Below are 24,991 nucleotides of genomic sequence, written 5' to 3'. Positions count from 1 at the left end.
TCACATGAAAATTCAAGCACCTTTCTCACAGCCTTTGCCCAACTTCCAGCCTCACTATTGCAATCTGTTTGTACACACGATTCCCCTGAAGTCAGCAGAGCCTGACAAAGAGACCCCACGCCTTCATTTTTGCCACACGGAGAGGCTCTATCACATTCTTGATGTGACGTCTCGCCTCCGCAGCTGACAATTTCCCATCTTGGTTTGAAACTGTGATCTTGTCCCACTGAAGTCAGTGGGAGCTTTGCTTTGCAATTCAATTTAATGACAGTAGCAGCTCCGTATCCTCCTTTCAGTAGCTCCTACCGCTGGGATTTTTTCTCTAGCATCATATGACAATCTAACACTTAGAACTGGAATTACACTTTGCCACAAGTTTTCAGATTCTGAACAGAGTTTTCTAACCTGAAGTTACTGAGAGCAGCTAAGGGACAGAAAGCTCACACTCGGCTCTGTTTTTGCACCGCTTCTATCCTTGTTGTGTTTATTCGTAGGAGCTTCTTTAAAGAAGGGTGATTGTTAAGGCAAGAAGAAGAGATGGGCAAATAAGTTGGTGTTGAAAGCCCAGCTGATGTATAACAGCACTTGCTGGAGTCACTGCAGAGTGACTGCTGTCCTGCAACAGGATTAACCCCAGTCATCTGGAGGTTTGTCCAGTGCCTCAGATTAGCTTAAGTCTTGGTTTTATTTGCTAACAGAACTGCTCTCCTAAATGCACTGCTAGTTCTGCTCTACAGGCAGGCCCACGGCATGAGGCTGCTGAAGGGGCTTGGGATTGCACCTAAAATCCCATAGAATCTCTGCTCTCCAGTTCTTGGTATTCCAGTGAAGGTTTGTGTTGATTTAAACCAAAAGACGCTTCAGTAAGTCAGTAGTGCACGCACATACTGTGTGTAGTTCAGTACCAGGAGATGTCAGCTATAAGAATCACACGGAGTTGAGAGGTGCAGTCAGATCTCTCTACCTGCAGTTGTCTGACTGTATCTTTCTTTGTGTTTCCTTTGGATAGTTTGCGATTTATGCTTGTTTGGTGTAATGAATGTTGATATTACCCAAACTCATTATGGAGGCGCTGCAGCCATAAATGCCAAATGAATTGATACAGCATAGGTAGTTTGCGTTCATTGCGTCTGGCAAATTGAATTTTATGGGAAGATTGCCAGGCAATTTGGTGAAGTAAAACACACAAGGAACTACATGATCCTCATGCCATTTCAGAGATGAGAAGCTTGAAAAAGCCTGCGTTTCCCATCTGAGTTGTTCTGATTGCTGTTTTAGTGGAGAAGGAGCAGGTTACGTGCTGGCTGGGTGTCATACTCCTCTGACAGCTGTAGTAGAATGCTGTGGCAGCACAGCAGGGGACAGAAGTGGGCAGTGAGGCTGTGGGCCCCCTCACACTCAGGCTTCAAGGGTCTGAGAAAGGGCTTTTGCTTTCTAGGAAAGGTGCTGAAGTCTGTCTAGGGTGATCTAGGTCCTGAATCCTCGCTGGATGAGGCGTGCATAAAGCAGCACCTGCCTTTTCGCTTCCACATGAGGGCTATTTGGATACAGATACAAAGCTTCACCCTCAGAAAGAAGGCTGGAAAGGAGGAAACCTGGCGGTAGGCTTCCAGCTCCACAGGACGTGTGGCATCCTTACTCCTGCAGGGGTGAGATTGACTGGAGGTGTGAGGCTCAGGCACAGCTTCAGCACTTTTCTATCACATGCAGCCTGCTTCACAGCAGGATCTCCCTAGCTCCTGTCCTGCCAGGAACAGAAACTTGCCCACCCTCTGGTATGAAGTCCTTCCTGAGACTGGTGCAGTTTTGAAACAAAAATTAGCATCCTAAGCGAAATTGAATTCTTTGTGGCATCTGAAGTCCTCAGTTGCAATTTTGGCTCTTTGGCTTTTTCCAGCTTTTATTTTCCGTGGTCTGGAGATATTCTAGAAATATGGAGTTTTAGAAGCTCTGTGCTTCTGAGAGATAAGCTGAATCCTCGGCAGTGTTTCCATGAGCACAGTACCCCAGCTAGCACTCGAGTGTCCTACATTCACAGCCATTAGATGATTCATTCAGGTATTTGTAACAAGTACTGCCCTGTGTGCACAGAGATAATACTAATACAGAAAGCACTCTGTGTACCCCGTGGTGCTTTTTGCTCTAAATCCTTGGCTAATTCCTACTGAAAACTGTCTATGCTGTTTATTACTCACCAATGCCGTCTCTGTAATTTTATCCTGTATTCCGTGTATCACAGCCTGCCTGCCAACCCAGCAATTAAATATCAAGCTAGCTGTTCAGGATAGGGCTTTAATTAATATGTCCAAGGAGGCTGCTCTGCTTGGCTACAGCAGAGCCTGGTGTGCCAGGCGCCAGCTGTTGGCTCCCCAGCAGTGCCTGCTGTGCCATCCCAGCCATCCTGGCACAGCGCTGGGCTGGTGGTCTCTGGCAGCTCAACATCTGTATGTGCCTCTCTATGAAAACCCATTCCAGAGAGAAACCAGGTGAGAAGTTCCCTTTGGGATGAATTTGATCTGGTTTCTATATTTGAAAAGCAGCCATTTTCAAATGACAGGATTGCAAAGGAGAAGGCATTTCACTTCAGCATGGCATCTCTCCTTCCAAGCCTTATCGTGGATATAGGGTCTGTTCACCCAATGAGATGGCTACAAGTGTTAAGTGACTGTAATTCAGCACTTAAGTAACAGGGCTGAATTTCTTGGGTACAGAGTTCCAGTGGTAGATCAGATCTGAGGTTTAATAGGACTTCCTGTACAGGCTGAAATCCAGCAGGCTTGGAGGGTGGGGGACTGGAAGCAGAGCTCTCTTCAGTTAGAGCTGGAAGGGATCTGGGGGAACAGGCAGAGCTTGTACTGGGGTGCTGTCCTTGCTGGCGTTGGTATAGCTGGCAGTTGGTTGTAGCTGCCCTTTTCTGTGGCAAAGAAGGCAGGAGGAAAAGTCGTGATTTGTTGGTGATTCCCCTTGTATCCAGAGCTTTGTTAGCAATCAGCGTTTTCCTGGTGCTTGCATTTTCTTTCTCTAAGAAAAAGCTGTTCATTGTCCCTTACCCAAGCTCTCAAAGGAGCTCTTTCTCCAGGCGTGTCCTGGCCATGTGGGGTCAGCAATAGAACTACTTCATCCTGAAGTAAATAGATAATTTGTGTGAAGAGATATCAAAGCTAGATGGGGCACACAAGCACTTTGTCTAGCCTACTGGCATACAATCAGACAGGGACTCCTGTCTCCTAATTCCTGTGCAGAAATGCAGCTCGAGGTGCAGTTTGTCTTCTCAAAAGATTGTCTTGATCGTATCATTTGGGGTGGGAAATACATCACAGGTTCTTTCTAATCACTGGGCGCTTAGCACTGACTCTTCAGCAGGGTTTGGATCCTGTTGCTGTCCGCCACACACTGTTTTTGTGCTAGATTAAGGAGCTGCCAGTTGTTATAGATCTCTTCTACCCAAGGGGCTGGGGAGGATAGCACCATTTGTACATGTTTGTTGTTAAGGCAGAGCAGCCTTGATGTCTGTCTCCTTTGGATTAGGTTTGGTGGTGGTGTTGGCCATCTCACCGCTTCTGCAGCATCTTCTCAGAAATAAGAACATCTTTCCTTAGACTCAATGCTTCTCACTGCAGTGTCAGGATGTTTCTTCGTGTTTCTTCTTTCCCCTTTATTCAATTTCTTCAGTTCCTCCTCCTTACAATCAAAAGGTCATGAAAACCTTGCTGAAAATTTTAGTACTCTGTCTTCTGCGCGGGGATCTCTATTCCTTATGCAGGTGTCACAACCCTCCAGCACCTGAACCCATCATGGACTTGTAAATATGTTTGTTATTGTATCGAGGGGTTTCAGAGCATTTCAGAAAGTTAGGTTGGCACTGTCTCTACTTCAGCTCTCTTGCTTCTTGAAAAATTGCTTGGTCCATTAGGAATATTCAGACGCTACGTGAATCCATCCCCTGTTTAGTCAACCATCCCAACTGTTGCGCCAACTATACCTTTTTTCTGCTGGGAAGTGCTCTGTAAAGGATGCCCATTTCTAATCTGTGTTGGAAACAGAAAGGGCACCAGGCCATTTTTGTCCAGGAAGAGCAGGTCTGGAAGCGGAGCTGCGCCGGTCAGCCCCATTTTGTTGCTCGGGGTGAGTGAAGGAGGAGGAGTAAACATGCAGAAATAAGCAGTAAAACACATTAGATGAAAAAATTTCAGTCTTAATAATTTCCACGAAAAAGGAAAGCTTTTCACGACACGTGTATATTTAGAATACGAGTGTTTAAATACCTTTTTAAAAGTGTACTAAGTCTGCCAGGGGGAAAAAGAAGAAAATTCATCTGGAAGTCTCAAGGAGAATAGATGATGCCTGGCTCTTCACAGAGAAATCTTTGAAAGTGTTTTATGGCAATTAGTCTCTTGCTTTGCAGCCAGGCCAGCTGAAATCAGTGCTGGTTCTCAAGGACTCAGCCCTTTTCAGCCTGAATAGATTATCAGGACCAACTTCTTAAATTGCCTCGTGGTTTTCCAGGTCAAGTGCCTTAAAATGGGAATTTGTAAATGCGTTGGCTGCTTGCTGTCAAACCTGGGCTCCTGGATACAGGGACGGAGTCAGACTGGAAGTATTGAGTGGCGTTTGGGGTTGAGTGTACCCTTTCTGCCCACGTAGTACTCCAGGGAGGCCTACAGCAGTTGAGCACTCCATGGAATCAGTGCAAGAGATGGTAGCTGTCTGCTGCTTCGGACAGGGATAAATGCATGTAAATGTACCGAGCTCTGGTTAGAAACTGGTTTAAAAACAGGCAGCATCTGCTTAAGCCATGAATAGCTGCTGGCTGTGTTAACAGCCGAGAGAGCTCGCAGCTGATCCATTTTCTTCCCCACAAAGAAAAAAGTCAATAGATATAAAGAGAATAAGTAATAAATATTTCTACAGTGCACTGATGAGGCATTCTTGGAAAAAAAGCAAGCTAAACAACTCTGCATAATTCAGCAGTTGGAAAAAAAATGGACTAAAAGTCAGGAAATAATTATGAGCTGGGAGAAAATGTTCCTGGGTTTGAAACAGAAACTGTTCCAGAGGGGCACTGGGTGGGAGCAGTGGGAGCAGGCGCTGTGGGAGGGCACAGGGCCTCCTGAACATACCTTCAGTGGGGACAGAATGCCAGCACAGCCTACGGTGCCTTTTGTTAGCCAGAGCTCAGGGCCTGCCTTGTGTGTTAAGCGCTGCGGTCTGGAAGGGGGGGGAGGAGAAATAATTGTGGAAGCTATAAAAAGGCTCTCCAGAAGATGCAGTGGGGAGAAGTGGGAGGAGGCACAGATGAAGTTTAGATTTAGGATGTTAAAAAATGATTATTTTATCCAAATCAGTTGGATGGGTATTTCTTTTAGAGCATTATTGCCACCAGAACCTCAGCCCTGCTCTAAATCAACTCAGCGTTTCATCAAGAAGCCTATTCTTCACTATAAGAGACCAAGAGTGCACAATTACGGGTTTCTTTCCCCCTTGCATAATAAAACTGGGAGATTATCATCAAGTTTCTATTCAGATTTTAGGGAGGCTTTTTTATTTTATTTTTAAAACCCATCTTTGTCTGTAAGAGCTCCCTGTTCGGGCCAGCATGCTGTAATGATAACTGCTGTAAAGGCTTCAGTGGAGATGTGCTCTATTTCATTCTCAATGAGGGCTGATGGCATTTTGAGAGGCTCAGAATATCCTTTGATTACCGCAGAAAACAGACTGGGGAAGATGGTGATGCAGAGCACGGCATGGGAGGGGGCAGCAGCTCGGAGTGCTGCTCATCAACTTTCTTTTGTGCTTTGCTCTTTTTTTTTCGGTCTGCAATGCCGCAGTCACCAATCGTGGCCCTGTTGTGTTGAAGGTTGAAGTGCCATGCCCCATCCACTGCCTGTTTGGGGACTTGGAGGTTTGCACAGAAGGGAACTGCCGTGCTCTCGCACCCCGTGGGGAATCAGCCCCGTGTTAGGAGGCGCCCTGTGCTGCAAAACACCTCCGGGTGTGTTGAAAGGAGAGACAGAGAGCTGGTCATGGGTGACAGGATGGATGTGGCAGTGAAAGAGACTGAGGGAGAAAGACAGACACATGCAGGCTGCCTCTCCTCCTGCTTCCCTGGCTGCTTGACGCTGGCAGTGCCTTCATACAGAATAACAAGGGACAGGAAATTTTGCGTCTTCACTCTTGTGCCATGCTTATATCAAACCACGGATTGTGTCGGCTGTTTGCCACTCTTCCTGAAGGTTGCACAGACAAAGGCTTCCCAGGTTTGAAGGACGGGAGGTTTCCAGGGAGGGTTTTCGTGGCAGTATGGCAGCACACAGCCTTTATTCCCTGCCCGGGTGTGGAAGGAGGGGCTGCAGCAGAGCCCCTCTCCCGTGCTTTGCTTTTGTGTCAGTCAGAAAGCTGTGGTTTGTGGCACAGCGGGCTGTTTTCATCAGTCATCTTCCAGTGCTTGACTCCCTTACTTGGTGAGGTTTTGGACAGGAGAAGGATGATATGTGTCTGGTAGTTTTCAGCAATAGCACGGGAAATAGTCTGTGCAATATTTAGGTATCTCATTTCCTTTACCACTCCGCCAAAAATGTTTGGTATGTCTCATTTATGATTTATGCCATTGACTGCTCACAGCCTGTACCATATTACTCCTGGAAGGCTGCGTTGAAATTTGGGCATCCTGCTGTGCGTGGACTGCTCTGCAAGAACCTCTGAGTCTGAAAACAGATAGATGTGGTCTGTGAGTCACCTGCAGCAATGAGTTAAGGCAGCGCTGAGCTGTGTCAGGGTCACCAGTGAAATGTCTGTACTTAAAATGGACAAGTTCAGGGATGTCTTAAACCTACCGTATGGCCCAGACATGCTTGGGCACATGGTATCATCCAGGCAGCTTCAATGAGGACATATTCCAACCGTACTTGAAGGCAGCAACAGACTTACCCGTCGTATTTAGGGAGGAGGAACTTTTGTAGGTGAGCAGAGTTTTGTACAAAACTCTGCTTCCCCATTTCAGAAGAAGAAAATGATAAAACTGGCATAGTCGTGTGAGTACTCTCCAGGTCAGGGCATGTGTGACAGAGAAGCTGATAGCTGCCCATTCCTGTGGCAGTCAGTAGGTCTAGTTTTGCATATGCTCTGAGACTTGCTTGAAGACGTGGAAGTTTAGGCTGTGATGTTCCAGCACTCTCAGGTGCTGCAGGGACCACCAGCTGGATGCCATCCATGCTACCTGTGGGCCAGCCCTTTGCCTGCAGCAGAGCCTTCTGGTGGGGTGAGCTGCCACTGTCCTGCAGGTAACAGCACTCCCCTTGTGCTCGGTGCTGCTCTGACAGCAGGCAGCAAAGCTTTCCTCTTCAGAAAGGTTCCTTGAGCTGAGGAGGCCGTGTGCATGCTGCTGGAGCAACCAGTGCACGTGACTCTGGAGGGGTAACATGTGAGTGTTGTGCTGCGTTTGTCAGACCAAACTGCACATTTCTTTTCCTGGACAGCTCAGCTCTGAATGGGGGCCAGAACCAGAAATGTCCAGTGCTCTGCAAAACCTTCTAGCCGTTGCTAGACAAACAGCATTTCATTTCTGTGTAGCATTACACAGAGGGCAGCAGGACTGCTCCCAGGCAGAGGTGACTCCTCCAGCGGTGCTCTTTCCCAGCTGAACTTCAGTTCAGATCAATTGCAAATACCAGGCTGCTCCCCTGAAATGTAACTGGGGTTTGCTCAGGGCTGGTGGGACAGCTCATGGGGTGTGCTCTGTCTGCAGCCCCCCTGGAGCAGCCTTGGCATGTTATTCACATCTACCCGCATACAGCAGCTGTCCTCTTGCCGAGCTAACTGCTGTGTTCTTGGTGCTCACAGCAAGATCTGCTCTGCCCGCTGTGCTAGGAGGCTGCAGCTTGGTGGCCTGAGCCTGAGAATTTGATTTGGTTTTAAGTCAGGTGAATGTGGTTTGACTTGGTTTCAAATCAGGTAAGGAGCAAAGAGAGTTACGCAGACCAGGACAGAAATGGCACAGAGCAGTGTTGCAGAGAGGCCTGAGGTGTGGAGCACGAGGTACTCCTGGGCAGTAGGTGTGGGCAGTGGGAAGATCCCTGCTCTGTTCCTGCTCTTTGGCGTGGTGCTTTCTGTATCAGAGAGCAGCCAGCAGGGAAGGAGCTGCGTGTGGGGTACCTCTGGTTTGGTTCAGATGTATGCATGCTTTACTACAGCCTCGCATTTAGTAAAGAACAGTCTTGCAATGGCATGAGCTTAGCAGACTGCTTAAGAACAATAACCAGCAATAACGATGCGGCGTTATCAGACACGTGTGCACAACTCAGGGGGTGCAGGGCAAGCAAGCTGTGCAGCTGTGAGGGTGCTGCTGGCAAGCTGTGCTCCCTTGGGGACCGTGTGGGCAGCAGGACCCAGCACCACTTCCATTTCATTGCAGTTTAATAGGCAGCCAGTAAATACTGTGTCCCTGCTGTAAAGGAGGAGGTATTTGCTTTTGGGAGGCTTAAGAAGCGAGCAATTGGCAAATGAAATTAATGAATAGAAAGCAATAACACAAACCAATATTCACCAAAGTGTTATTTACCTCTCCTTTCCCAGGGCTCATTTTACACATGCATTAGCTGTTACAAGAGCTGGTGTGTCACCGGTGGTTAATACCAGAGGGCCTATAAAAGCCTTTAGGGCACATTTGCTTGTTTTTTATCTTTTCTCCCTGATGTCATGTTGGTGCCAAAAACTCAATCTTGTAGTGTAAAGAATGAGATCTCAGGCATTTTTGCTAGGGCTGCCAAGTGAGAGGCTCCTTTTGGAGGCTGCTTTGGGCTGTAGTGTAGATGGCTGCATGCACACTGGAGCGAGGAGGGAAAGGAGCATCAGCTTTTTTCAACGTAGTGTTTTTAAATGCAAATTGAACAGAACCAACCAAACAAACAGAAAAAAGAGGAAAGGAGCAAACTGGATCGCGTATACAAATGAAGCTATTTAAGTTTTTCCTGCTGAGATCCAGATGTGTTTTCTGCTCACAGCATGATTCATGTACTTACCAATAACAGTTAGCTGGGGCTTTCAGTGCTTCTCTTGGAAGCCCACAAAATGATGACATCACATTGCAATTAGCAGGCAATTTAAAGGCATTTAAACAATTATATCACATTTTCAGCCCCGCTAATTGGCACCACAGCTGTTTTCTTTGCCTCCTTTTTTGGAACAGCAGCCACGGGGCATTAACTCATGGGGAAAAACAGTAAAGGATTAAAAAAGAGTGCAGACACCTGTGGTTCTAAGAGCCAAGCTGTAAGGATCTGTGCTAAGAGTGTTGCAAGACAGCTATGTTTAGTACAGAGCTAAGGGGGAGGCATGATGAAATACCATTACTGTGATCTCAGTTGGCAGGTCACTAACTGGGGAGGGTCTTGTCAGCAAAAATAGCAATAAAGGCATTAATGCTAGCCCGCTCTCTCCTGATGTCTTTGGACAGGACTATTCTTAGAGGGCATGTTAGTTTGTTGTTACACTTGCATAGTATGTATTTAAATGTCAGTCGCAGCCAAGAAAATCTAAAGATAGGACAGTGGGTTCAGCCTTCTGTAGTGAGGGTGGAGCACAGCATGTCCACAGATAGATGTCACGGCCATCCTAGAACACTATTTTTTTTCCAGTTGTTAATCATCTAAATTTTTACTGGCAGAGGTGCGTAGCCCTTCATATCAAAGTAGAACACCTTGACAAAATACTTGGTTTGCTGAGTTTGCCAAAGTCCTCACCACTCTCTGTGGACCACATCTTATTAGTTCATAGAATCATAGCATGGCCTGGGTTGAAAAGGACCACAATGATCATCCAGTTTCAACCCCTTGCTATGTGCAGGGTCACCAACCAGCAGACCAGGCTGCCCAGAGCCACATCCAGCCTGGCCTTCAATGCCTCCAGGGATGGGGCATCCACAGCCTCCTTGGGCAACCTGTTCAGTGTGTCACCACCCTCTGTGTGCAAAACTTCCTCCTCCTATCCAGCCTAAACCTCCCCTATCTCAGTTTAAAACCTTTCCCCCTTGTCCTGTCACTGTCTTCATTCTTTTCCTCCTCCATCTTTTTGGAGTAGACAAAGAACTCCCCTGAATTGAAATAAATGAGAGATTGGAGGGTGAAAAGACATCAGTCTGTCCTCTGCAGTGGCACATCTTGTACCCATCAGTAGGATGCAGTAGGAGTCTCTGAGAAGCTCAGAGGATGGCTTTTATCCATTTATGCAGTACATTCTAAGTTGTATTCCGACCTTGCCACTAACGTCAGTAAATCTGCCACACAAAGGAAAAGTGAGAGGGATCAGAGGTGATAGGGCACAATGTTCCTCGTTCCAAGAACTGTTCCAGTTGTCCCAAAGGGGCCTCTTGCAGAACACTGCCAAGTTACAACCCTGCTGCACAGTCTGCTCAGATGTGTATTGCTCATCTCTGGTCTGGTCCTTTAAAAAAAAAAATTAGTTTCTGCTCAAGTGTTTTCTGTTCCCTCTTATCATCATCTGTCTCGAATGTGGTAGCACCAGCCATGCAGCCACTCACTGATGCTGGTTCTTCTGTTCCTGCTTGTGAACCTTGGATGTTGTTCTGGCTGAGTACATTTGTCTCGACTACACCATGACACCATGGGAATGTAAGTACCCTATTTCTTGGAGGAGTTGGCCAGCTGTCACTGTCCCCTACAATGCACACAGGGGAGCACTGAAGCCCCCAGACTGACCGAGCCTAGACCTCTGCCACTGGGGCTGCCCAGGCACAGCACTGCCTGAGAGTACAGTGGCTTTGTGGTTAGCATCATTCAGGTGTCTTCTTGCCATGTTCAGACTTACAGCTCCTCTCCTTCCCTCCTCAGAGTCCTGTCTCCCTGCACATCCCAGTCTCTCTCTCTGGCCACTGATTTGTTCTCTTGCAAATCATCATTCCCTGGTTCCTAACCATCAACTGGTCCTCCAGCATCCCTTCTCTTGAGATCCTCACAGCTCTTCCTCCTTCTCTTCCCTTTTGATGTTGGACTTGATGATCTTGAGGTTGGATTTGATGGTATTGAAGGTCTTTTCCAACCTGAGCAATTCTGTGATTCTGTGATGATTCCCTGGGCACTGGCAGGGGCTCACTGAGGCCACAGGCAAGTTCCTCCCCTGCATTCCCTTGCAGCTGCTCATTTCCTGGGGGGAAAAAAGTTCATGGAGGGACTCGTGCCGAGGCTTTGCAGACAGCTGGTGCAGAGTGATGTTCAGCTAACAGAGATTTTCCTGCACTTTCGTACTGTACAACCTGGAGCCTTTTGTTAGAAGGTTATTGCCTGGCTAAATACAGATGAATTTGCATGAAAGTGCAGAAAAGTGTGTCCCTAACTAGGGCTTGTCCACCACGTTTACACCTCAGACAAAAGGTGTTGGGTTTGAGTTACAAAATGGCCATGGGAATATTTCTATCAGCAAATTGAGCCCATTTGTGAACACCAAGAAGGGTCTTCCGCATTCATTGTGAAGGTTTTCCCCAATGCAGATACTGAGCTTAAACCAAAAGCCTCTCTTTATAAAGGCTCATCTTAGTGATGTATTGGCAAAAGGTTTATAAGGCAAAAGCTGACTGGGGTAGGTCCCATCCTTGTGGTGTGACGATGTGCATCTTCTCTAGTACTTTCAGTATAGCTCTTGGTACAGATATGTTTCTGCAAGAGGCATCTTCTAAAGTGAAGTGTTCTCAGTGTGGTCAGACTTCTTACCTAAGGATGTGGGATTTTTTTCTCACTTGTCTCAAGTTCAGCCTTTTTTTTTTTTTTAATATCCTGGCTTTTTCTCTCCCCAAGCTAGGAGGTAAGGGAAACACAGAGAAGTTTCTGAAACAAAATGGGAAGCAAAGCAGTTATGAAGAACAGATGCGCAACTCACCCCTACCCAACGAGGGAACCTGGCAGCCTTCCCTGAGGCAGGCAGGGAGGCACACAGCTTTTTCACATCAGTGAGATATGGGCCATCGTTGACGTCTTTGCATTTTGGATTCGCTGAGGAAATCTGATGTGCGTGTTTCTCCCCATTAGCTCATACAGCTCATGCGACTTGTTTTCGCTCGTAGGACCTCTTATTATGTATCCATCATTCCATTTTTCTTTCCCATTAGAGCGAAATTGGACACAGCCCTCCTACTGCCTACACCCCTATGTCAGGAGTAAGTATTTCACATTCATTCTTTAGGTTTCCCTCCTTCCTTCACTACCTGTTTTCTGTTTCTCCTCCCTTATTCCTACACAAATGTCTCAAAAACCAACACTGAATGCAGTTTGTGTGTGTGTAAGCCATCCAATAGCCAGGGATCTCTAAGCTCAGCTTGGACTCATCTATGAGCTCAAGGGATCCACACGCAAAAATCACTGCCCGTATTTCTCAGAAAAGCATTTAGGAAACAGGCTTGGATGAATCTGTCCATTTTTCCTTCCCGTTTATAGGTCATGATGTGGAAATTTCCTTGCACGCCCTTGCTGAGAAGCAGAATGGTAGGTTGAGTTGAACCTTGAAGTTGAGGTGTTGGTGAGAGCCCATCTCACAGCCTGGTGGAGCTGCACGGTGTCTGCATGGCTGTGTGATCGGTGCTGCTGGACACCCTGCAAGCAGCTCCTTGGGATCGAACCGAGTTCAGAGATGGCAGCATCCTCTGTTCCCAACCTCCTCTGCAGTAGGAGATTTCCCAAGCATGAGGTTTAAGGGTTTTGTTCAGAAATCACTGGAGGTTGCCACAGTAATAGAAAAGGAGAAACTGTGTTTGCTTGCCTCTTGCGGCTATCTCCAACCTCCTCGTCTGTATAGGCGATAAGTTCTATATGCCATTTCTAGCCTCATCTCCAGCCAGTTTCTTTACTGCCCTCCTTTGCACCTTTGCACCTTGAAGTTCCTCGCAGGGAAGGGACCTGCTCAGCTGCACTGGGCAGGCAGATGCTTTGCTAGTCCTGCAGCACTGGAAATGCAGCAGCCTGCAGGATGGATGAGGCTTCTCCTGCCCTGTGAATTGCATCGTTGAGCAGCTGTGGCAGGAGAGCCGCAGGCATGCCTTGTTGTACAATCTTGCCTCCCTTTGGAGCCTCCTTTCTAAGCTGCCTTCTCTTTCCCAACAGAACCAGTTTGTGTACAGAGATGGCGGCTATGCTGCGGAGCAGGGAGTGCCGATGCCGTACAGAGCTCCTGGCTGCATCATCCCAGAAGCCCCAGTTGCTCAGGGGGCGACAGCAGAGATCTTTGAAGACACCTGCTGCAACGGCACGCTGCGGAAGCAGGTGGCCACGCTGGCAAAGGAGGACAGCAGCACCCAGAGGTACAGCGCTGATCCCACAGTCTTCATACCGGAGCGGGTGATCCGGGGAGAGCTGGATGAGGACGGCTACATGACGCCGATGCGAGACAAACCCAAAACAGGTAACAGTTTGTCTTTCCAGAGAAGTTCCCCATGGCTGCGTTCTCTATTGTTCTACATCAGCAGCTTTTCACAGAAAGTGGCTTCATCAGCTAAGCCAGCAGGACTGAAACATTCTGACTTGGTTAAAATTTCTTTGCAGGGGGATTTCCTTCTCTTTGCTTAATATTCTACTTAAGAAAGCTGGCTGTGCTATAATGTCAGGTTTGGTATTTCCCCCTTCAGTTTTGATGCTGGAAGGGAACAAGAGAGAGGAATGACAAAGACAAAACAAAAATCAAAAACCAGCAACTCCCCCTTCTTATCCAAGAACAAATATTTGTGCTTTTCCCAAGAATCTTTCTTTGTCCAGCCATGGTCTCCACTTTGCTTTGTTTATTGATCTGCTTTATCGTCACAGCATTGTGGTTGGTAAATGTCAGGTTGAACATATCACAGAACCGACACGCATAGTTGGCATTTCACACCCAAGAGAAGTTTAGGATTGAAAGAATGCAGTGTGCTTTGGAGAGACCATCACTGCGAGGTGGAGTGTGCCTTTGTTAGTGCCAGCTCAGTGCTATGCTTCCCACTTGGCCTTCATTCTCTCCTTTCTTTTTAAATAGTGACAGCACTGTTTTGCTGTTAGGGGAAGTGTCATTAGCAATTTGCTTTCAAACATTTGCATTAGCTTTAAAGAAATGAATTAAAGCAGACGTAAATGCCAAGTAACTACTGGGTTTGCTGCAGAATTTGGAAGCCTCTTGCTACTTGGTGGAAATGGAGGGGGTTATGGGACACGTGCACTTGTAACCTAAGGCAGCCAATATCTGTTTCTCTTCCCTTTCCATCCTTCTGTCTCACTTCCTGTGTACCCTCGAGCCTTTCTGCAACCATCTTTTTGTGGTGTTAACCCACAGTAAATGTTTTGAAGCCACTGTAACCCACGCCAAGTGTTCTGGAGCTAATGTTAAGACTCTCTTGTACCCTTTCCAGGACTCACTTGAATTATTTTTCATAATGCTTCAAGGCCCTTTGTCCTTCAAGGATGGAAGGTTTTTAATCAGGCAAATTGTTCTATTAGAAGTGAAGCCGTCTTAGAAGTTAAGCCTCTCTGCACAAAAACCATCCCCAAGGGCTAACTAAGATTTCTGTAGAGCTTTCTGGATGGAACAGCTGCAGAGCAGAGGGTTTGACTGATACATCCAAGGTTGCACAGTCATCCACAGAGACAGGAGCACGTCTGTGTGTTTGGCTCTGTAGATCATGCTCCAACAGGAAGGCCAGGATCAGACGAGGCATTGGCTATGGTTCAGCGCGAGCTGCAGTTCAGTTTCCAGCTGTGCAGCTATTTTTGATGAGTCACTGTTTCCCAGGGTCCCAGCTCTTTATTTTTAGCCCATATTGCCTGCTTAGGTTGTGAATTCACTTTTAGCAAGAGAGTGTGTTCAACATAGATGGCACCTGATGTCACTTGGTGTTCTAGGAACGGCTGGGTGGAAGGAGGCACTAGTCAGAGCCTAATGGTAACATAACCATGGGGCTTGCTATGTGGATGCTCTTCTCTCACTCTTTGTTGATTGATTTTTTCTTTTTTAATCTTTCCTTAGATTACCTGAATCCAGTGGAAGAGAACCCATTTGTCTCCCGGCGAAAGAACGGAGATCTCCAAGCTGTGGACAACCCAGAGTATCACAACGCTCCGAATGGGCAGCCCAAAGCAGAGGATGAGTACGTGAATGAGCCATTGTACCTCAACACTTTTGCAAACACCTTGGAAAACGCCGAGTACCTGAAGAACAATTTGCCAGAGAAAGCCAAGAAGGCCTTTGACAACCCAGACTACTGGAATCACAGCCTGCCCCCACGAAGCACTCTCCAGCACCCGGACTACCTGCAAGAGTACAGCACAAAATACTTTTACAAACAGAACGGACGGATCCGGCCCATTGTGGCAGAGAATCCCGAATACCTCTCCGAGTTCTCCCTGAAGCCTGGCACTGTGCTGCCCCCGCCACCCTACAGACACCGGAACACAGTGGTGTAGTAACCGTGGTCTTACACAAGTGGAAAGGCAACCCCTTCTAGCTGCCTCACTCTTCCTCTTTTTCTCCTTCTCCCCTCCCTACTTGCCTTTTTTCCTCCCATGAGCTTCCTCTTCTTGCCAGTTCACTCATTTTTGCTATTTCCAAGTGAAAGGATGTCTTGGAGTCATTTGCGGATTGGGTTGGGAACCGGAAAGGAAGGAAGGAAGGAGACTGAAAGGAGGAGTGTACAGCCTGGTGTTTCTCGCCTTCTGCAGATCTGAGGGGCAGATGGTCAGAGAAGCCAGACAGTACAGAAAATCCATGGCAGTGTTGCCTGCTGTCAAACTAGTCTCAGTGATTCCACCCAGCCACTGTAGGGGAAGCCAGATAGAGGCTGGCTCTCTCAGGAGGAACTGATGAGTCTGTACAGCATTCCTGGAAATCTCAATGCAGTTTCCATTAGGGGGAAAAATGGACAATTTTTATATCATGTGTAATAGCACAGTAATTGAGATTGAGAATCCAGTTTCTTTCTCTAACACTTTCTATCCCAGCAACTGAAAATGGCTAACTTGGCTTTTCATCATCGTTCAGATCTTCATCGTGGCTTTCCCAGAAATGATGATGTGACTCTGAGAGCCGGCGCAGTCCTTGTTCTGAGCCACGCCATGGTCCTGTGCCACTTCCCAACCGCGGAGGCTGCAGCTCAGAACCGGTGCGTGACGTGACCACTTTTGTACATGTGCCAACAGGACAAACGTTTTAAACAGAAAAATCCTTTCAGAAATGAGTAACAAAGCCCCACCCCCAACGTGTTCTTCTTGAACCTAAAAGACAGGCCAAGAAACCAAGCTTTGTACGTAGAAGGCTCGGTTTTCCTGTTTTATGCCCACTGAACATAGGTACGTAAAGGCAAATAAGTTCTTCCCTCTTTTTTCTTCTTTGGGATCATGAAGGTAGTTGGGGATGCTGTCAGGCAATGCTGAGGACGAGACGGAGCACTGGAGAGTTCGCTGTGGGTCATGGAGTCAGCCCAGCTCTCTGTGGGGTGCTGGTGGGAAGGGTCCTTGAAACTGGAAGAAAGAAACACTGGACTGGAGAAAACGCACATAGAGGTTCACTGGAAAGTTAGTTTGCACTTAAGCTCTGATTTTATTTGAACTGTTTTCTGGATTTTGAATGAAGCAATATGGAAGTGACCAGCAAAATACAAAATAATAATTTTAAATTAAAAAAAAAAAAAAAAGGTGAATTATATGTAAAGGATGACTGTGGAAATGCCAAAATGAAGCAAATCAAGTCTTTGGTACAATGTCCACCAGTTCGGAGAGGCACTGCCTTGACTGTTTCAGAGAACACAGTGACAGAGCAGCCAGCTCTTACTGCTGCTTCGTGAAGGACAGCACAGCAAGCCCTGCAAGGGATCCGAGGAGGAGAGTGCCTTGCTCCGGCACGCAGCACAGTGCGGAATGCTTTCTCTAACAGGAGGATTACTCTGTCACAGAACACAGTGTCCGTGATGTTTGCTAAGTCAAAATGTGCATGACTCGTAGAGCTTTCAGTCACAAAATGTAAATAGGTATGAGTTGGCCTCCCTGCACTTGGTTCTGCGCTCATCAGCCTCAGTTTTTAGGTAGACACCCACACACCCCTCCTCCTGTCGGGAAGGAACCTCCAGCCACAGTGTGGGGCGCGTTCAGCAGATAGAGCTGGGAAGGGTGGAGCAGGGGCCAGTGCTGCTGATGGCTCGCTCCTGGTGTGCCAGCACCTGCTGTGTGAGCATTGGTGCACCTCGTTCCCACCAAAAATCTTCAGGCTGCATTAGGTACCTGTGAAGAGCTGTCTGTGTCTCATGAAGGCTTTTAAAAGGGGGGGAGTAATACCTGTTGGAGGGCAGTATTTCAGTTTATGGACTTCAGTACTATTAATGTCAAGATCTTTGGGGTAACCTGACAACAAAACCAGCAACAACCAGTGGTCTGGAAATTGTATCCAGTTCCTCCACAGTCCTGCCCATGAACACAGCTTGCCACCTTTAATCGTAAGAGAGCGGAGGAAGGAGTAAGAACCGTGCAATATTGACTGCAGTCCTGGTGGCTTGCGGACAGCTTGACAAAAGGTAGAGGAGGTTTCAGAGCCGGGTGGTTAGCAGGCTTGGTCGTGGAAAGGAAACGTGTGTGATTGCTGGGCCAGGGCTGGTTCTGCTAACAGCCTGCTCCTGTGCCACGTGTACCCAGGCCAGCTTGAGCCAGCAGAGCTCAGCTCCAGCTGCAGGACACTGCTAGGCCTGCTGTGTGGGGCTCTTTGGAGCTATTGAAGGGGGAGGTGCTGGGCCAGATGGGAACAGAACAAATGACCAGCACACCACTGAGGTGAGATCAGTGATAGGGGAGTGTCACGTAGCTCAAAGGCCATGTCTCCTCCTCACACCCTCTGTAACTTCCTGCTTGCGATGGGTAACAGAGGATGGCCCACGATGTCCTGGGGACTCTGCTCCTGGAAGGCTTGCTGGTAACAGTGCTGAAGCATGAGAGGTTGGGCTGCAGTGCCAAGCTGCCTGGGGACAAAGTCCGGCCAAGGACTGTGCAGGTCCTGGCTGCACAGAAGCAGCTTAGGTGCAGTAGGTATGTAAAGCAGAGGGGGAAGGGGTGGTCGGTTTATCTCTGAACAGGTCATACAACAGAGTAAGCCCAGATGGAGAAGAACAATGGCTGTACTGCTTGTGCCTGAATTCAGAGAGGAGCACATGAAAGCGACTGGGAGAGAGGGATGCATGTCTCCACAGACAGCTGCTCGTGGAAGGTGGAGACCTGTTTGTTTCCCTGGTAATTAAGTAAATAGGACAGGTGTTAGAAGTAATCAAAATGTAAATAACAGTGTTCTTTAACACTTTAGCATTTCTTACATAGCTTGAATTATTTATTCATTTTAATTGTTGTCTGTGGGTAAGGTGCACTTGGTAGCGTGGAAATGCAGCGTTCCTTGGAGGGAGGCACCACGTGGGGGAGGCTGTCACCTGGCACTGGGGGCTATCCACACACAAAGTGCATTTTGTCAGCACAAAGCTGTAGGTAAGCGTCAGCAGAATTATTTTCTCCATCTCTGATTAATTCTCTGGTTCTACAGCAGTGTCTATACACACCACCATCAGCTCCTGTGGATTTTTCATAGGCAGACACCTACTGGTAGATGTTTTCCTTTTGCCCATGCACAAAAGAAAAGCAGTGCACTGCTTCTCAAGAGCAGATACCTCTATCAGCCTTTGTCTAAGGTAAATGTGCTAAATGAAGGAGAGCAACAGCTGGTTTTCACCTTATCTCTTGCAGTGATAGTCTTAGATGTTACCTGCTGAGCTGAGGGTAGTTCTGACACAAGTGGAAGGTGCACCTCATTGATTTGCCCGAATCAAATAAATATTAATTCTGTTTTTCTGCAAAATAGCTAAGGAGTTAAGCATCTATGACCATTTGCTCAGATGTAGTGGAGTATTTACAACTTGTCTCGAGTGCATAGCAGCGATTGGAGCCATCGCATAGATCTGCTCCAGGTACTTTAAGCTCAGCTCAGCTTTCTTCTCCTGCAAAGCAAATGGTTGCGCTGACCCTGGATCCCACCACTTACTTGGTGGAAATGCACTCCTCATTTCATGTGGTCCTCTGGGGTAGTGAGGAGAATGGTGTGTGCAGGGCAGCTGTGTTATTGCTGCTGGGGCCTGTGCATGCTAGCGCTTATTGCCAATTGAGAGCTGGGTGGGAGGTGCAAGCTCAGGTAGGTGTTCATCTCCTTTGAAGGCTCTTTAGCCCAAGGGGGACCTGTAGAAAATAGCCTTTAACAAAGACTAGTCAGGCCTCGGGTGATCAGTGACCTCTGGGGCTCTTAAAGACCATCATCTCAGATCAGACAGCATCACCCGGAGTTCTCTTCTGCCAGTGTTTGTAAGAGATGATGTTTTTACTTGCAATAATATGTAAAGACTGTACATGTATTCATTTCTAGATCTGTCACTCGTAGTGCTCCCATTCTTCTGGATCATAGACCTCTGCTGCTGACAGAACAGCTCATCTGTTGTTACACATTCTGGATTTGGGTTCAAATGTCACTTCCAAAAGCCAGGTCTGCACACAGGCAGGGGCTGGGTGGCTGCACTATTACTTTTCCTCACACACAAAGAAGCACGGCTGTCCACGAGGGCAGCCTCAGCTGCTCAGAATGTGCCCTCGTTTTTTTTTTTAGCCTTTTGCTAAGTGTTAGGCAGGTAGAAATAGCCACCATTAAAATGGGGGTTTCAAATGAGAATAAATAATGTTCTGTGGTTAGAAGCAACTCTCGAATGTCCAAGAATGAAGGGTGGACACAAGTCCCTTTACTGAAGCACAAGGTCGTGCTCCACCAGTCAGGTTTAGTACCTGACGAAGTGAGAGTGCTCGCTGCTCTCGGGGAGATGACTGGAAGGTAAGGCTGAAGGTAAGGCATCTCCATTTGTCCCACGGCCGTGGCTGGTATCTGTGTGTAGGCTGGGACAAGGCAGAGCATCCTCTGGGAACTGTTAAGTCTTGACGGATGGCAGTGGGACTTTCTGAAATGCAGAGGGGGGCTGAAGTAGTGAGCCCAGCTGGTGGGGGTCTGTGCTAAGGCAGGAGGAGGAAGAAGCTAAGGACATTGTCCCCGTTAGGAAGTGTGAACAGTTAACACTACTTTTTTTTTTTTTCCTCTTCATAATTAGAGAGCTTTGGACCATGGTAGAGAGGGATTTTGGAGATTTGTAAGGCCAAGTGAGTAGTTGCATCCCAATTCCTCCCCCTCCTATTAAAAAAAGCCATGAGATTGTGCTCCAAACGTGTTGTGGATGGAACCGGCAGGGCTAAGGTGCACCCTGCACAGCACCCTCTTGCTGATGGCAGCACCTCTGTCCCCGTGCCCTGCCCAGGCTGCGAGCCCTCTTAGGGATAAAACACCCTATTATGTCCACAGCACTCCGAAGACTAAACCCTTTTGGGATAACCACAGTAATAAACTGTGAATGGTATTTTATAAATGTAGATACGTACGCCGTTCCTTTGAGGTAAGGTACTATGACATATGTAGCATAAGCTGGTACTGCTGTTAAATGGGTCGATTAATACTGAGCAGCTGTGTAAGGGGTAGCTAACTTTGAATGCACTCAAAGCAGCGTTCCTTTGGAGGTGGGCCAGAAGGAAGTTGCTGGGCACTCGTCTTTTCATGGTGGGGTATGCTGAAAATGCTGACGGTTGAAAACACGAAGTAGAGTTTTTAATAGCATTTCAACGTTGGAAATGGGTGTGCATTTGAAACACGATTCACAACGGTTTTCACCTTTTGGTTTGGTTTTTCTTCTGCCCGGATTTTTGACATCTCCCCAACATTGTAAGCTGGAGTTTCTAAAGAGGTGGCAACCTTAGGGTATGGAGGGGAAGTGGAAGGGGAAAGAAGTCTCTTTGTAAGAACAGAGATACCCAAAATACATGTCCTGTCCTCGTGGTCCTCAAACTATGTGTTCTGTCGGGTGAAGCTCACCTTCCCAAGCTGGGAGGACGAGGCCGGGCCCCAGCTGGGAGGAGGTGGAGGAGCAGCAGCACTCCAGCCAGGTGGGCACAGCCCTGCAGAGAGAGGTGGAGGTGGGGGGCTCTGGATTTTGGGCAGCTCTCTGGGTTCTAACAGCGCAAAGAGATGACACAGTAAGTAACTCTGCCTTAGAAGCACCTTCAGAAGAAGAGGAGCATCAGTTTGTTGGGGAAGAGGCTCATTTCGTGCATTCAGAGTTAGCTGCCTTTCTGAAACAAAAACTCAAAAACCTACTGTATGTTACTTTGAAAATGTGAATAGTATTTTTATAGCTTGTTAAAGACACAGCTAGTTGCGTTTGTAAATAAGGATAATGTTGCTTTTATTTTCCTTGTGGTCACCATTATTTGGAACATAATCGTCCTTAGGGTTGATTTGTATATAGGTAATTTGCTTGTGATTTATGCGCTCCCTCCCCCCCCCTTTTCTTTCTCCCCCTTCCCACCCTCTCTGGTTTTGGTTAGATGCCATTTTGGTCATTCTGTGTGATTCTGTGTTTTAGCACTGTTGTGGTGTGTTCAGACTTTCTGCACTTGCTTACACCGTAGGGTATGCCAGTTGTGTGTGGCGTAACGTTCCTTTAACCTTTCCTTTCTCATACTTTAGCTAGTGAGGGTGACGCGCTGTTAGACACTGACCTGGGTTAATATTAGGGACATATTTTAGCATAATTTCCCTTCTTTTCATGGTTTCTCGCTTGTTTTCTTTTCCTTTTTTCCTTCCCTCCCCTTTTGTCTTGTTTTGAGGCTGGGGAGAAGCCTGCGGACCTTCTCTGTGTGTGGTTACACCTTTGCCCCCCGCGTTTCTCCTCCCGGCCCTTGGGGTAGAGCTTTATCTGTTTGTTAAGGCCAATGTAGACTGCGCCCCACCTCGCATCGACCCACGCTCATCCCAGCTGAACGATTTGAAAACTGTCCTGCCTTTTTGTTACATGAATCTGTCAGAAATATATTTTTAATTTAATATAAATGAAATTCAATAAAATATGAAACAAAACGCCTCTGAGTTTCTTGGCAAGGGTTGAGCAGCCCCAGCACAGCCCCACTGCACACAGCCAACACCCCATTCAGTGTCACCAAAAAGGTTTTATTTACCTGAGCAAAACACAAAAAAATGAGTGTTAAGCAAATAAAACATGCAAAATATCAAATATGAAATATGAAAAATACGGAAAATATCAAATATGAAAAATAACAAATATGAAATATGAAAAATCAAGTATGAAATTTGCAAATGTATGGAAATGTGCAGATATATAAACATATGAAATATGAAAATATCAAACATGAAATATGAAAATATCACATGAAACATAAAAATGAAATATGCAAATATATGCAAATATATGCAAATAAAATTATAAAATATGGAATGTAAGCAAAAAAATGCAAAATGAAGTATATATGAAATATGCACGTTATGCATGTCTATTAAAATAATTAAACATGAGAAATTAAAAATGAGAAATAAGATGAAAAATAAAAAAAGAAATAAATTAAAAATGGAAAATAAAATTATTAAAAGGAAATAAATTAAAAATGAAAAATTAGAAAAAATGGAAATGAAAAGAAAAAAGGAAATAAAAAATAAATATAAATTAAAAAGGAAATAAAAATTAAAAGCAAATATTTAAAAAAAACAAAAATGAAAAAATAAAAATAAAAAATGAAATAATAAAAATAAAAGAAATAAAAATAAGAATTTAAATAAAATTCTTATTTAAAAATAAAAATAATAAAAAGTAAAATGAAAAAAATCAAAATAAATTAAAAATTAAAAAAAAGAAAAAATAATATGAATAGGGGAAAGGAACAAGGAAAGGGGGAGGAAAGGAAAGGAAAAAGGAAAAGGACAGGAGGGGAAAGGAAAAGGAAAAAAGACAGGAGGGGAAAGGGAAAAGGAAAAGGACAGGAGGGGAAAGGAAAAACAAAAGGAAAAGGAAAAAGGACAGGAGGGGAAAGGAAAGGAAAAGAGGACAGGATGGGAAAGGGGAAAGGAAAAAGGATAAAGGAAAAGGGAAAAGGAACAGGAAAAGGAAAAGGAACAGGAAAAATGAAAGGAAAAAGAAAAGGAAAACGGAAAAGAAAAGGAAAAGGAAAGGAAAAAGGAAAAGGACAGGATGGGAAAGGAAAAAGGGAAAGGAAAAGGAAAAAGAAGAAGGAAAAAAAGAAAAAGGAAAAAGGAGAAGGACAGGATGGGAAAGGGGAAAGGAAAACGAAAAAGGAAAAGGACAGGAGGGGGAAGGAAAAGGAACAGGAAAAAGGAAAAAGACAGGAGGGGAAAGGAAAAGGAAAAAGGACAGGAGGGGAAAGGAAAAGGAAAAAGGAAAGGAAAAAGAAAAGGAATAAGAAAGGGAAAACGGAAAAGGAAAAGGAAAAGAAAAAGGAAAAAGTAAAAGGACAGGAGGGGAAAGGGGAAAGGAAAAAGAAAAGGAAAAAGACAAGGAAAAGGGAAAAGGACAGGAGGGGAAAGGAAAAAGAAAAGGGAAAAGGAACAGGAAAAAGGAAAAAGACAGGATGGGAAAGGGAAAAGGAAAAGGAAAAGGAACAGGATGGGAAAGGGGAAAGGAAAGGGAAAAGGAAAAAGGAAAAGGAAATAGGAAAGGAAAAAGAAAAGGAATAAGAAAGGGAAAAAGGAAAGGGAAAAAGGAAAAAGAAGAGGAAAAGAAAAAGGAAAAAGGAAAAGGACAGGATGGGAAAGGGGAAAGGAAAAAGGAAAGGGACAGGAGGGGAAAGGAAAAAGGAAAGGAAAAGAGGACAGGATGAGAAAGGGGAAAGGAAAGGGAAAAAGGAAAGGGAAAAGGAAACTCGAAAAGGAAAAAGGACAGGAGGGGAAAGGGGAAGGGAAAAAGGAAAGGGAAAAGAGGACAGGATGGGAAAGGAAAAAGAAAAGGAAAAAGGAAAAGGAAAAAGGAAAAGAGGACTGGATGGGAAAGGGGAAAGGAAAAAGAAAAGGAAAAAAGAAAAGGAAAAAGGAAAAGAGGACTGGATGGGAAAGGGGAAAGGAAAAAGAAAAGGAAAAGGAAAAAAGGAAAAGGGACAGGAGGGGCAAGGGGAAAGGAAAGGGAAAAAGGAAAAGAGGACTGGATGGGAAAGGGGAAAGGAAAGGAAAAAAGGACTGGATGGGAAAGGGGAAAGGAAAAAGAAAAGGAAACAGGAAAGGAAAAAGAAAAGGAAAAAGACAAGGAAAAGGGAAAATGAAAAGGACAGGAGGGAAAAAGGGAAAGGAAAGGGAAAAAGGAAAGGGAAAAGGAAAAAGGAAAAGGACAAGAGGGAAAAAGAAAAAAGGAAAGGGAAAAGAAAAGGAAAAAGGAACGGGAAAAAGGAATGGGACAGGATGGCAAAGGGGAAAGGAAAAGGAAAAAGGGAAAAGGAAAAGGGACTGAAGGGGCAAGGGGAAAGGAAAAAGGAAAGGAAAAGAGGACAGGATGGGAAAGGGGAAAGGAAAAAGGAATGGGAAAGGAAAAAAGGAAAGGAAAAAGAAAAGGAAAAAGACAAGGAAAAGGGAAAAGGAAAAGGACAGGAGGGAAAAGGGGAAAGGAACGGGAAAAAGGAACAGGAAAAAGGAATGGGACAGGATGGGAAAGGGGAAAGGAAAAAGGGAAAAGGAAAAGGGACAGGAGGGGCAAGGGGAAAGGAAAAAGGAAAGGAAAAGAGGGCAGGATGGGTGAGGGGAAAGGAAAAAGAAAAGGAAAAAGGACAGGAAAAAGGAACAGGACAGGAGGGGAAAGGGGAAAGGAAAAAGAAAAGGAAAAGGAAAAAGGAAAAGAGGACAGGATGGGAAAGGGGAACGGAAAAAGAAAAGGAAAAAGACAGGGGAAAGGAAAAAGGGGAAAGGAAAAAGGGGAAAGGAAAAAGGGGAAAGGAAAAAGGGGAAAGGAAAAAGGGGAAAGGAAAAAGGGGAAAGGGAACAAGGAAAGGGAAAAGGAAAAAGGAAAAAGGACAGGGGGGGAAAGGGGAAAAGAAAGGAAAAAGAAAAGGAAAAAGGAAAGGGAAAAAGGAAA

General features: G+C 45.9%; 1 protein-coding gene across 8 annotated transcripts in view; it reads left to right on the top strand.

Moving 5' to 3' along the window:
- Positions 1-21,984, top strand: part of ERBB4 (erb-b2 receptor tyrosine kinase 4) — a 491,485-nt gene extending 469,501 nt beyond the window's left edge. For 5 of the 8 annotated variants that reach the window (XM_015289115.4, XM_040703312.2, XM_046943423.1 and 2 more), the window contains 3 exons: positions 12,441-12,488; positions 13,104-13,401; positions 14,989-21,984. In XM_015289115.4, coding sequence (XP_015144601.1) covers positions 12,441-12,488; positions 13,104-13,401; positions 14,989-15,425 — 783 coding nt within the window. In that variant the 3' untranslated portion in view covers positions 15,426-21,984. 8 annotated transcript variants of the gene reach the window in all.
- The last annotated feature ends 3,007 nt before the right edge of the window (positions 21,985-24,991 follow it).

Source organism: Gallus gallus, chromosome 7, assembly GCF_016699485.2.
Source record: "Gallus gallus isolate bGalGal1 chromosome 7, bGalGal1.mat.broiler.GRCg7b, whole genome shotgun sequence".
In the NCBI taxonomy this organism is placed as follows: domain Eukaryota; kingdom Metazoa; phylum Chordata; class Aves; order Galliformes; family Phasianidae; genus Gallus; species Gallus gallus.
The sequence above is the reverse complement of the archived record's forward strand: the minus strand, read 5'-3'. Positions and strand labels throughout refer to the sequence as shown.